General features: G+C 32.0%; 1 protein-coding gene across 6 annotated transcripts in view; it reads left to right on the top strand.

The window, feature by feature from the left end:
- bsk (mitogen-activated protein kinase dJNK) overlaps positions 1-14876 on the top strand; it is a 96948-nt gene that overhangs the window by 58502 nt on the left and 23570 nt on the right. For 4 of the 6 annotated variants that reach the window (XM_072538190.1, XM_072538187.1, XM_072538189.1 and 1 more), the window contains 2 exons: positions 3411-3573; positions 11981-12018. In XM_072538190.1, coding sequence (XP_072394291.1) covers positions 3411-3573; positions 11981-12003 — 186 coding nt within the window. In that variant the 3' untranslated portion in view covers positions 12004-12018. Of the gene's footprint in view, positions 1-3410; positions 5605-11980; positions 12019-14876 lie in introns of those variants that run through there. The other 2 variants (XM_072538193.1, XM_072538192.1) reach the window with 2 other exon arrangements.

Raw genomic sequence — 14876 nt, 5'->3', positions numbered from 1 at the left:
TTTACATATTCACATAATACAATAATTACATAATCTAAATATCAAATTATTTCATATAACGTAATTTCTTATCGTGATGGGCACGGTATACTATATTCCTCCATTCTCTTTTGTTTTGCACATTTTCTATCCAGTCGTTGCTCATAAAAGTTTGTTGCAAATCCTTATCACCTTGACCATTTTGCACACACCGGCAACACTGCGATGCAGACTGACAGTGATTCGTTCTTTATCAGCTTCTGCGATCAGAATGTGACTACATTAATTAGCTTAATATTGTTATATTTCCTTAATTTTAATATTTTCAATTTTTTTTAACACTAATTTTCATTACACCAAGGTGGTTGGTTACATTGGTTTTCGGAGTCAGATAGTTGGCGCCGATCCTCACCGAGTGGGTGTGTTAATAATTCCATGTATTTAGGTGGGCCTGGTCAAAACGCAAAAGCGCGCTGATAACCTGTGCGCTGGTAGTCGGACTCAGACTTTTACCGGAATGAACGTTTCAATCTGGTTTCAGGCACCTCACGCCGATGAGAGTTGATTTTTATTAGTTTAAAGTGTGATTCATGATGAATATCGAGGAATTAATAACAAATGGGCATTGTGGTAATTCGCCCAGTTCTTGTAAGCCTGTTTTTTTGACAAAATAAAATGAAAGGTGTGCGAATTCATTCTAAAATACTCGAAAAATCGGTTTTCGTCATCAAGAAATTGCGGAAAAGGGTGTTTGCCTTCTGATAGGTTTTAATTTTGTTAACACCTTGTCACTAAGCAGCAAAAGAGCTGCAGCCTGTTCTCTTGTAAGCTCAATGCTATAATGATGACTGACCAGTCAACGCTCTACACTGTCGGCGCGGAAAACCAGAGTTCATAATGGCCAAAACTCGCCGCTCGGAGTCAGTCTGAGTCAGAGAATCTGAATCTGACTACAGGTTTTAATCTTGGATATACCCTTAGTTTAAAGCGTCAAACCTCTCGGGCCTATGGAAACTACCTGCGCGGACTTATCTATCAAAATGGATATAATTGTTAAGTAATATTAAGTTAGAGGGTTAGTCAGATCTTTTTCACTTTTTTTTTTTCATACATAAATTTATGTTTGCCCTTTGTCTTTTTTTACGTATAATAATATAAAATATTTAACATTACAAAAAAATGTTGATGTTTTGACTCGTATATGGAGGTCAAAAGGCAACCTCAAAATTATCCTTTTTAAAAGATATTAAATTAAACGGTTATCGCACGAACCAGAATAAATCATTTTGACTGAAAAAAAAATGGCGGACTTAAAATTTTCGACCTGTTAAAATTTTTATAATCCTAATTCATGTGAAACCTACACGTGTTTTTAGTAACTCTTTAAAATTTGAGCGAAATCAGGCAAGTGATTTTTGTTCAATCGTGTCTTCCACGTCGAACAATGGGTTCTTAGTTAGTTAGTGATAGTTAGATTTGATCTGTAATACGGGCCTCGTCAGGTTGCCTTGGGAGATTCACTCCTGTAGATTGCCAATTGAAACTCCCATTGCTTCCATGACTCGTAATTCTTCTTTTTCACGTACCATATCAGATCTATCCGACGCCACTATATTGTCCGCGTATCTAATTACACTAAGAAGATCCACGTTGATTTTTATTCCATATGGCCGTCTCTCAAGTCTTTTCAAATAACTGGTCCGAGTAAATATTGAACAGTGTTGGGGATAAAATGCAGCGATATCTGACTCCTCGTGGTATGGAGATTTCGTCGGTGTAGTTATCTCCAATTTTTACGATAGCAGTTTGATTCCAGTACAAATTTTTAATGACGGGAATATATAATTTTACGTGCTGTACTTTATCGAATGCCTTTTCGAAGTCCACGAAGCATGCAAATGCATATTTTTTTTGTGAACACGGCATTTTTGTAATAGGAAATTTAGCGTAAAAAGTGACTCCCTAGTTCCCATGATATATCTAAAACCAAATTGGGTATGGTTTATGATACGTATAGATATTGTGATGAATCTTCATTAGCTGCACACACTGCAGAAAATGCAGCAATCTTTACTATTTTCTACCTGTGAACATGTGCTTTGGAGCGATTTACCAAGCGCATGAATTAAAGCTCTCATTCGTGTTTTGCGTAGATGCAATCTTTCTTTACTGGTGAGATCTTTATATACATTTTCATCTCCACACAATCCGGGTCCCGACGAACAGCCAGTTCATGGTATTTAGACCGTTTTGCATTATTTTATTGGTAAATGCATCAGTTTTCACAGGAGTTTTTGGAGCTGTGGATATCACCTTAACTTTTTAGCATTTTTGGAATATCTGACGTCACAGCGGTCACGTTACAAGTGAAATTTTGAAGCGAATTTTAAAAAAATATATTTTTAATATTTTGGGCTATATCAGGTACGGTTTAAAACACTTTTCCAAAAATAACCAACATTCCTATTACGTAGCGCGCGGGTCACCAAATGGCGGACCGCGGTCCGCATCCGGACCGTGAGCTTGGTTTTTGCGGACCGCCGTTAACTTCAAAATATAGTAATAAAATTATAGTGTAAAATTATAATCAAATCTAAGAAGGAAATGTTCTGAGGCTTTACGCGTTTCCTGGAAGCTTGCCAAGCATATGAAGCCATTTAGTGACGCGACTATCGTTAAAGAGTGTTTTCTGGAAGCAGGAAATTCATTATTTGAAAATAAAAAGGATGTTGTCGATACTATTCAGCGTATTCCTATATCTACTACTTCAACCACAAGGAATACACAGGTATTGGCTGATGAAACATAGTTAACGTTAAAACAAATCTTGGCTGTCACTAAATATTTTGCTTTGGCATTGGATGAGTCATGCGACATTACAGATACAGAACAGCTTGATATTTTCGTGCGCTAACTGGACAGAACCAGTGAAGAGTTTGTTAAAGAACTTTTGACTATTTTGCCAATGTCAGGAACTACTACAGGAGAGGATTTACACAAGGCTGTGGTGGACTATTTTGGCAAAGATAGTGTGGATTTAAAAAGTTATTTCGATCCCCTCTTCGAGACTCGAGGCTACCTTCCTAAACGAGGTGGCCTAGTTGCTTGGTTTCAACTACGTAACCAGTATGATCTCCTGAGGGGGGTAACCCCCTCCCCCCGGTTACGCCAATGCCTGGTTTAGTGCTAAGTGTCCGGACCGCGGAAGTGTCGTAGGTTTTCGAAACGGACCCTCAGGAAATATAATTGGTGCCCCTGAGTAGCGTATTAAAAATGTAAAATATTACAATACTTGTTCTATTTCTATATAAAATAAATCTTACAGAAGTGTCGTAATATTACCCTGAAATTCTTAAAATATTTTTATCATCTTCTGATATCTGTATTATAAAATGTCATAGAGTTCTAATCAACCACATAAATATTTTCAGCCTGCTCCTGGTCCATACGACCACAGCGTGGACGAGAGGGAGCACACAGTTGAACAATGGAAAGAACTTATTTACCAAGAGGTTATGGAATACGAAACTTCTCACGGAAGAGGAGCATCCTCTAGTTCTCAACTAAGCCCCGCTGTCAATAGTGAACCCAACGGTATATCTTAGTTTGTATAGTTATTTAGACATATGAGTTCGTTATTTATTGATTTTTGTGGAAATTTTCGCTTGATAGTACCTGTGACATGTTTATATTGTGTCAGCAAATATTTTACTTAGCTAGTGAAGTGCCGACATAGATTTTTTTACTTTCTAAACTGCTCTGATCAACTGCAGTGGTCAACAAAATCGTCACTATACACGAAAGGGTGGTGTATGTGAAAAATGTCTGCAAAAAATATATAAACAAACACGTAATAAACGTGTTGTAATTAATAAAAATTTACTGCAAAGTTTAGAAGTTAAAATAAGCTAATGTCTGATGGGGTCTTATGTGTTTTGGAGAGATTTGTAGGTTTAAACTATTCTTGTGGTACCACATTTTGTAGTCTGTTGCAGTTGAATTAATGCCGAAAGACGAGACTTGCTAAAAAAAGTGGATTAAAGTTTATGATAGCACTTCATCGAGTTAGTTTAGGATGGAAGGTAATCTTTTTGTTGGTTGTAAAATGTGATTGAAAAGAAATACATACGACATTTTATTTGCAATTGGGTTTCATTATTTCTCTCTCACACGGTCTTGGTAGGACATAAAATGTAACCAAGAAGAAACATATAATTCATAAAACACACCGACAGAGAAAAAACTGTATATCATTTTATGTCGTTTTAAAAAGACTTACCTATTTAAACAGTTGAATTTTATTTTGATTTAAATATCTTCCAAATGATTTCCCGTTAATGAAATTACTTAATTAGAGGCAATTAACTGTCGATATAAATAGTTCATTAAATTTTTTGTTCAATATACTTTTTATTGTTTATTTTTTACTGTCATAACTTTGTTCTAAGAAAATCGATTAGAACTTTTTGTGTCATACATTTTTATTAAAAACAAAGTATTCATAATGAATTCTAAAACGAACAAATTACACCTATTGAGAGAGGCAGAGGTAGAAAGAGAGGTATGGAGAGTGGGAGGAGAGCTAAATAGATAGAAAGAGAAGAAAGACACATTGAATGAAGATAGCTATTGAAAATAGATAGATTAATAAAAGAGATAGATAGAGAGACAGATAAGTTAGATAGATAGATGGAGTAGAGAAGAGAAGATATATATAATATATATATATATATATATATATATATATATATATATATATATATATATATATATAGAAGAGAGATATATATAAGAGAAATGTATAAAAGGAAACCATAGAGAAAGCGAAAAGAGAGATAGGTTAAGAAAAGTGACAGATAGAACGAGAAAGAAGATGCAGTAGAGGGAGATCGAAAGACAAGCGAGATAGAAGGGTGGTAAGAGGTATATATAGATCGGGAATATAGAATGATGAGGGGGGTTTCATTGTTGAAATAATAATCATGCAAGTACAGTACGCTCCAACTAGAAAGAACCAGGGTAAATTCTCATTTTCGTACCGCTTATATATAAATCAACTATTCTATAATATCAACTGTTTCTCGGCAAAATTAGAAAATACTAAAAAAGCACATTGCCCTTCTTAGCTGGCGATTTCTGTTCACTCATTTATCCTTCTGATATCCTTTCCACATGTGAAGATATTTCAGTCAAATGTTTTTGTTGATGTAAAAACTGTTTGAACCAAAAAATACATAGATTAAGGCGTGGGTTAATGGTAAAGTGAGTTGAGGCACCGGAAGCATACAAACTCACATATTTCAAATTTAATTAGGTAAAACTTTGAAGAAAAATCTTGGATAACTCTCAACTTCATTCTATATAGCCACATCGGGAGTGTTTATGAATGATACTGATGTGCAATTAGAAAATTAAAGGGATATATCATGCTCGACACACAAAACTTTAGTACTTTTAAGCGGAAATACATTTAATACCAAATCAAACCAAAGTACCCAACAAAAAAATAACCTTCATTTGTTATCCATTAATTATTTCAGTTATTAAATAACCATCTTTCACAATTTTCCAAAATTGTATCCAATATTGTAATAGAAACATAGTAAAACATGATATACAGGATGACTAATTGGCTTAACTTTTTATACCTGCATCCTGTATGTTAGTAGAAATAAGGGTGCATCTTTAAAAAAGCTGATTGAAGGAAAAACATTTAGGTGGCTTGTAATAAAGAAGTCATTTATACTGTTTATGATTATATATTATGTTAAAAAAACTTATCTGGTTCAGAATTATTTGGCTAGAAGTCAAACGTGTACTACAGATCAAAAAAAACATATTAATCGTCTAATTACCCCTGTAAAATTTGAAATTTTGAACCGATTGCCACCAGTTTGTTTAATGTCAGGTAATAGACGAAGTACTTCGAGACTAAATTTACAAATTTTCAGAGCATACTACGATAAATGTTCACATACCAAAGTTTTTTTTATCGCCATATTGCCAGACTCCAGTACGAGCCTAAGAAGGTATCCATTGAATTCTGGCAGGCAGCTGTGGGGAAAATCGACAGACTGACATCTTTTGGCCGAGTATGACACTACACACGAGACTTCAGGGTAGTGCCGGATTAACTGTGTTACGGCTAAAACCTTAGCCACCGCTTCAGAGTAGTGGTCTTATCACTCAATAAAAAACTAAAATCCATATTTTAACCATCACCTTTAAAGAAAAATAACTATATTGTATTAAGGGAAACTGACAACAAAAAATTAGTTCAAGAACTGTCTTTTACCAAAAGAAAGAAAATACAGTATACTCCCTCTATAACGAACACGGTTATTACGAGGTTTCGCTTATAACGAGATACATTAGATGTCCCGTGAAATTTCTATTGAACTATAACCGTCTATATCGTGGCAAATTTGGTTATAACGAGAGAAGATAAGATCCAAAAACGTGCTTTTTATGTTTTTGGTCCGGTCGTGGCCATAAATAAATACCTTTTCAAATAGCCCCTCAATAAACTTAACTGCAGCCCGCAATAAACTTCTTTACAATGAATAAATACAACTGTTTCACATCTTTAGAAAATATATGATAGAATGATACTGGACCATTTAAAGCAGTTAAAAATGACAGAGTTCTTAAAATTGCAGAAGCAATAGTTTGTGTTATCCTTGAAAATATGTTTTATACATTATGTAGTTGGAAAAAAATATAAGTACAGATTTTTTGTTTTAACGTATATCATTGATAATAAAAGTAAACAATTTTTTTATGTTTTAATATATTTCATTGACAATAAAAGTAAATAACTTTTTTTCAAAAACGCCATTCAAACAATATTTATTAGCATCTTATATTGCTCCGAATGGCTTTACTATAGGAAGTTAATGGTTTAGAAAACTACAGATTTATATGTATACACAGTATTATTATTGTCTGATATAACGAGATCGGCTTATAACGAGGTAATTAGTCTGTCATTTCAGTTCTCGTTATAGAGGGAGTCTACTGTATTACATACCAAAGTAGAGAATTTTATTTAAAAAATTACAACCCCACTTACTGCAGCGTGCCTAAAAATAGCTATGATCAAAATTTTATAAAAATACATTAATAACGAAGTTTGAACATGTAACAAAAAGGCAATCACCTAGATCATTGGGTGCTAATTGTTTAACAATAAAACGACACAATAAAAATTATATCTGCATGTCCTTTAAAACGTTTAAACGAAGCGTGGCTTATAGATAGGTTATGTTATTATTATGATAAAAAATCTTAAATGGAAATTATAAAAGAATAATGAATATTTGTAAAATATTAAAAGTTACCACAAATGGAACATTGAGAAATAAAATGTATTTCTGAACAAAAATTGTTGTTTAAATACACAAATAATTTTCCTACTTCAATAAATGAGTTTGAAATGATATTTGACACTGATGTGCAGAATAACCAACACACAAAGAAGTTTTCTGTAAGTTTTCAGCAACAACAACTTACAGAACCTATAAAAATAGGCAGCGGAATGACTCTGAGCTCTATGCTCTTGAGACGATGCAATATTGATAGCCCAAGATGAAGATAGTCTGCAAAGTCTGGTCCACAGATTTAACTAAAGAGCAAAAGAATTTAATTTGACAATCTCATCTCATAAAACTAAAACAATAGTAGTCAGCAAACAACCAACCAGATGTAAAATAGAAATTGATGGCATCAATATTGAACAAGTAATGGAAATAAAATACCTTGGAATTACACCGTCCGATTATGGAGACCTGGAAAAAGAAGTGAGAGGTCAAGTACAAAAAGCAAATATACTGGCAGGATGCCTTAATAACACTATATGGAGAAACAGACACATCAACACTGAGATGAAGTCAAGAATTTATAAAGCCAGTGTAAGGGTATGGCTCCACGGGCGACAGATTGACGCTAGCAGTAGCAGTAAAATTGCGGCGGCAGTAAAGCAGTAAAATCATGGCTCCACGAGCGACAGTTTACAGCGCGCATACCGCCGCGTTTTGGTCTTGTAGTGGCTCCATGAGCGTTAATATGGCGCAGCTACAATCAGTAGTATCTTGTTCGTTTATATAGTGTCCGTGTATATAGCAGATAAAATAAATAAGTAAAATAAATTCAGACCGATAATACAATAATATAGTATGGATAATCTATCATTTCAACAAAAAGTTGCTTTAATATTGGCATTGCGCCGTCGACGTAGGGTTAAAAAACAACGGAAATGTAGGATTCACCCTGTTCTAGTGCCTAGACAGACAGAGCGAAAATGTTTTCTTTTACACAACAAATTAAAAGAATATCCTGACAAGTTTTTTGAATATTACAGGATGTCAGTGTCCTCTTTTAATTTTTTATTATGTGAAATAGAAGATGTCATACGAAAACAGGATACATCGATGCGTGATAGCCTAAGCCCAGAAAAAAAATTAGCAATTACCTTAAAGTAATATTTCAAATTACCTATTTTATAATCCTATGCCGCGCAAAACTGGAGTAATAACCTTCCATAGAGGTATTAATCCGCCAATGAACAAGCAGAATTGCTTATAAAGAGGAAGAAGAAGACAAAGAAGTTTTGGAGCTAGATGTAACTAGGGCAAGTTAGTAGACGGGGGTATAGAAAGAGTATACGGGGGATATATAAAAAGTAAATGAGAATTGAACTGACATAATTGAAAATTTAAATTTAGTTGAAAGAAAAGTTGAGCGCCAACTATTTTTAGAAGAAAAATAGTAAAACAAAACGGAAGGTTAACAAATGAATAAAATCAAAAGAAATTTGAACAAAATAATTATTTGAAGAAAAATAACACATGACATGCGACTTTTATATCGTTACAACTTATAAGCGAATTGTCTCTGGAATGGTTATCATGAATAAATGGAAGATGAATAATATTCCAATTAGTTCTAGTAGAACCTGTGTATAACTGTTGCAACTATCGAAACTTGACGTTTTGGCACCTCCGTTAGGATAAGCAAAATGCCCTTTCAGAAGACATTTTTTTAAATGGTTTACTTTTTATGTGACTAAAAAATAAGACTCAGCGCAATATTAACCCGCCACCCCTACCCCTTTCCCCTACCATCAAAACAATTTTTTAGGTAGGATGCAATTGTTTGAAAAATTTCAAAAAATTCACACGCATTGTATTTTTTATAGACCCGGAGGTTGAGTGTACATAACATAAAAATGCAATTTTTTTTTTGCGAAAAGTCTTATTTTTTTTATATGGCTGTAAAGATGTAAAAGTTTTGTAAAAGCCCCAACTGTGCGTGTGAATTTTTTGAAATTTTAAAATATATTGCAGCCCACCGGAAAAAAAATAAAAACTAAAAAATGACGTTTTTGGGGTTGGAGTGGCGGGCTAAAATTGCGCTGAGTCTTATTTTTTAATCACATAAAAAGTAAAAAAAAACATTGATTCAGATTGTATCGATTAACGATTCCTCAAAAAATGCGATTAACCCCACAAAAATTCGCAAAAGCCCTTAAAAACCATGAAAAACATGGTTTTTGGGGTTTGAACGTGTTTCGCCCAATTTTTTTTATATCCTTTATAACCAAAGTTACTTCAAATTATATATAACCTAAAAAAATCTTGATTTTAGCTATTATGAAGTCTATAAAAAAACAGTTTTTCGGGTTTTTGAAGGTGGCGTACGTTACGAAACAATCAGAAATATAGTTTTTGATAAAATACACAAAATAAAAAAATTAGACCTGTAGCCATCTCCAAAAAAGTTACACCCATTTTTCGAAAAAAAAAAATCAATTTTTAGGTTATGTACAGTCAACCCACGGTTCTATAAAAAATAGAGAAATTTTGAAGAAGCCTCAACTATACGTGTGAATTTTTTGAAATTGGTAAATTGATTGCATCCCATCTAAAAAAATAAAAAAGAAAAAATTATTTTTTGTTGGGGTTAGAGGGGAGGGGTAAAAAATGAAAAAAATTAATTCTGGGAGTAAAGGTATTTTGCCAAACTTAATGGAGTACTCTTTAAATTGTTTAATCCAATTTTCTGGATTAAACCACATTTCCAATCAATATGCACCATTTTTTTATTATAAAATTACTATGCCACTAGATTTAGAGTGTATCCAGTTAGCAGTGACTGAGATTTCATAATAAAATATTAATAACGAAGTTGGACCAATAAAAAATCTGGAAATTCACTAAGCAAATAGTTTACTTTAATTTAATATTTATTTAAAAACTGAATCAGTGATCAGCACCGATATTTACAATGAGTACAATACTTTCTGTCATTGCTGCAAGATTAAGTGTGGGAGAAAGTTGAAATTTTACGTATTTTGGGAGATGACGATAGGAGGGATGGTCTTTATTATTAATAACTAGTATTTCCTCCTTATAACAGCCTGCATACGTGTTGGCATTGTGGTAATGTCCACGTACTTACATTTAGATTTTGGACTTCGTTAAAGTGATTTGTCAGCTAAGTTGAGGTTAGATGTATATTTCTTAAACACGATCATCTCGTGCAGATGTTGCTCTCCTACGGCCTGATGCTGACCTGAATAGCTCTTTGAACAGCACAACGACTTCCACCTAGCACTTGCAGCATTCGTTGGTGTTAATGCCATTTTAATAGAATTAAAAATTCTGAACTCAAAACGTTTTAATGTCAAATTGGTCTGGTTGTTAAAATCAGTACAATAAAAAATGAATTTCTTGTCGCTTCTCCAACTTAAATTTTTGACAAAAACATAAATTCCTATTGTTTGTAAGAAATCCCAGAAAAAAATTAAAAATAGTGTATAGAAATTAATAATTATACTTATACGAAGATTTCTCTAAATTTATAAATGCCAAATAGCAAGTCCTAAGTTCTAAAACTCGCAATGAGTGGGAAAATATGTCATGGATCGAATTTTTTGCACCTGAGTGTATAATAGAAGTTCAAATATTCAAAATTTATTACAGCACTCAAAAACTTATTTGTTATAGTTATTTTATTTAAGTTATTTCAAAAATTCTTCTAATTATATAATTAATAGAGGAATTTTTCACCAAGCAACACAAAACAAAATTCGTTTAATTTATTAATGTTTGTACTTTGAGAACGATTTCCGAAGTTGAAATTGAAACGCCAATAAACTTATTTTAACCTTCAAAAAAAAATTAAATATTCTGTTGATACAAAGTGTTCATTTATAACGGTGGAATTTTAAGGGGGTAGGGTTTGATTTTGCGGTTTTTTATTTGATAGTATAACTCTTCAAGAGTATCCAGTTAAAATTTCAGAGTGATCGAAGCTAAATTAATGGAATTATAGGCATTTAGAACTGTTTGAGTTGAGTGAGTGAGGTAAGTGAGGAGAGGGAATGAGGTGAGTGAGTGAGGTGAATGAGGGTGTGATTAAGGTGAGTGAGTGAGAGAGGTGAGTGAGCTTGGTGAGTGAGTGAGATAAGTGAGTAAGGTAAGTGAGCACTCACATAGAAATTGGAATAAGTACAGTGTCACGTTCTTATAATTATGCACTCGCTGCAGGTAACAATCGAATTACTAGAGTGGATAAAATGGCTGCAGGTGCAATAAAAAAAGGCAGAGTTCGTCGAAAACAGGAGCAAAAAGATGTTCTGGATATTTTAGCAGGAAGTACGTCGCTATATGGGCTTGGAATAGAAAAAAAATAACCTCTTTTTTTAAACGTGTTTTTCTAGGAATAATTTTTTGAAGTCGGTGTTCACTGTATCTCAAAAACTATTTTTTTCTTACTAATTTTTATAAGATAAATTACTAGTGAGCAACGTCGAGATATTGTAAATTTTGTTGTTACAATTAATTTTATAACATGATATTAGTCAAATTTTTCGAAAATTCAAAAAATTCATCTTTTTTACTGCTAAAATTTGAAAAAAACAATAAAATGAACAATATCTAGATGTTGCGACCTAGGGAAACTCATAAACTAACGAAATATTTTTTATTTTTTTTAACAGATGGTCCTGATAAGTTACGATGAAAACCGCAAAGTAACTTTTTTTTTTCATCTTGTAAAAATAGCCGCCATTTTCTTAATTTTTATTATTTTTGTACGAAAATTTCAGATAATACTCTTGAAATGTTGTGCTATAATGTACTGATGTTATAAATAAATTTATATTAAACAATTTTTCAAAAAAAAAAAATAAGTTTAAAATATTGAAAATAAACCCTACCCCCTTAAGTTACTCTAACTTCGTTATTAATAAATACATTTTTATGAAATTTTGGTCATAGCTATTTGGGAGCACTCTGAATAGAAAGAATATCTGTTAATAAAAAAATCACTAATAAAACTCTGTGTTGTGGCCTACGAAAAAATATCGTAGTATGCCCTGAAAATATGAATAAATATTTTAAATTTTGTCCCTAAATACATCTTTTATTATTTGAGATTTAAAAAAAATGGTTGAAATCTGTTAAAATTTTACAGGGATGTTTCCAGTCTAGAAGGATACACCTTAGAAAGATCGTTATAATTTCTATTAGAAGTTTGTACATTTTTATGAAATTTTGGTCATAGCTATTTGGGAGCACTCTGAATAGAAAGGCGTAATACTTTTTAATAAAAAAATCACTAATAAAATTGTGTGTTTTGGCCTACGAAAAAATATCGTAGTATGCTCTGAAAATATGAATAAATATTTTAAATTTTGTCCCTAAATACATCTTTTATTATTTGAGATTAAAAAAAAATGGTTAAAATTTTACAGGGATGTTTCCAGTCTAGAAGGATACACCTTAGAAAGATCGTTATAATTTCTATTAGAAGTTTTAAGACTCCTAATGACGATATAAGCAGAATTATGATAAAATATAATACGGATTGTTTCATTCAAGTCAAAGGAGAAAATCTGACGTTATAATTTTGTCAAATAATTGAAAAAAATATATATTAACATTTAAGCTTTCAGATCTGAAGCCTTGATCAAAATATAGAAACAAAAGACAATTGTCAACATTTCTATTGACCTATCTACCCTATTACATTCAATTGAATGCCAATTTGGCACATTTAAAAGTGTATAATCTCAAAATATATAGTACCCAGTTTTTTGTGGGGCGTTTCTTTAACGAGTTTAGTTAAAGGTATTTAAATTATTACCTTAAATCAATTTTGCCTCAAATACACATTAATATATAAAAAAGTAGTATATGTGTTATTGGCATGAGGTAACAGCAGTCCTTCTATTTAGTTTCTAATCATGACAAAAAACTCTACTGTTAAAATTCATAGTATTATTTAGGTAAGGTAGGTATCTAACGTTTAAAAATTACATTATCCCTTAAAAACATGCGACTTATTTCTATTTAAAAAATGATATAAAGAAACAAATAACTTATTTATATCTATCTATTTTTTTTATATAAGGAGGGTATCTATATTTGAGAAAATATATAATTATATACATGAGGAAGAACATAGTTACTGTTGACGTCCACGAAAAATAAGTAGATAATAAATTAATGCCACAGATTCAGATTTTTGTAAATATACAAATATACTCAGTGGCGTAGATATAAAATTTACTTGGTAACATATGAGAATATTTTGTCAGTCTATAAATCAAGTAAAACTTAACTGACGGGAGAGAGTTAGGTTAAATAATGTAATTTGTTAATAAACAAACTTGATATGGGTTCTATCGGAGTATTATTTTGTAAAATGTTCGTAATAAAAATGTTTTACTGTTGTTTAATATCAACAGCTCGAAGATAAATTTGACAATGACTGTAGTCAACTTATAGTCACCATTCGATTAATCTGTTTGGTGTCACGATTAATGGTCTTTGATTTATGTGTATAAAACATTTTATATTTATAGTTTACATTAAACTTGAAACTTTCTGGAGTTGGCTGTAAGTTAGTTCATTATAAAAAGGTTTTTTATAGACGCTAGTGTTGGTACATCCATTCATTTCAGTTCAAAAATACCAGTTCCTCGCCTTTAATTTTAAAATTATAGATACTCTCCTTATACACCTCAAATAATTGTAGTTTTAGAAGCAATTGTGGAAATCCAATATATAAATGGACTATCTTAGAAGGTCGTATATATGTTTCCAGCTGCAAAATGACTGAAAGATCGCCTGATGAGACAAGTTCACTCATCAGATCGCATTTTTCAACACAAATAAACACAAAGCTTTAAAACCGTTATTGCGAGTTTATATTTAATGGGAAAGGTTACAAAAATTGAATAACTTAATTGAATGTACGTCGTTATAATAAATTAATTCCGCCCATTCACGAATTTATCTTGCAACATTTAGGTCGAATGTAACAATGTATTTCATAACTTTGCTGTACACGTATTTTTTTATATTACATTTACCTTTAATACATGTCAACCAAACGTATAAAAGTCAAGAGAGGAGCTAAGCCAAGATGAAAATTATAGAAAAGCTAATCAATTCAGTGCCCATAAGATTAAACAAATGGGAAGCAAATGGGACACAATGACAAGAAATTATAATATTCAATTTATGTTAACATTTCAAATTTTGTGTTCTAATTATCTAATTAATTACACATGTAAAGATGCAAGTATCATTATAACCTCACGTTATAAAATACATGTTCACAGTTTGAACAATTATACAGATATTTGTTAGAGGCTATGGTACAAAAGGCTCAACTGAAAAATAAACAATGTTGCCAGATTTCTTACCCGGTTTTTGGTTCTCAAATATTTGCCCCATGCTTCATTATGAAAAAATAACAATCTGAGATAAATTATGTTAAGATTGCCTCTGTCAAATTATGTTATGAATAAAATTTAAAACTCATGAAAGAAAGTTTTTCTCAAATATAAGAATTTATCAGATTAGGAACCGTGTAGAAAGGAACGA

This window comes from Diabrotica undecimpunctata, chromosome 7, assembly GCF_040954645.1.
Source record: "Diabrotica undecimpunctata isolate CICGRU chromosome 7, icDiaUnde3, whole genome shotgun sequence".
Classification (NCBI taxonomy): Eukaryota; Metazoa; Arthropoda; class Insecta; order Coleoptera; family Chrysomelidae; genus Diabrotica; species Diabrotica undecimpunctata.
The sequence above is the reverse complement of the archived record's forward strand: the minus strand, read 5'-3'. Positions and strand labels throughout refer to the sequence as shown.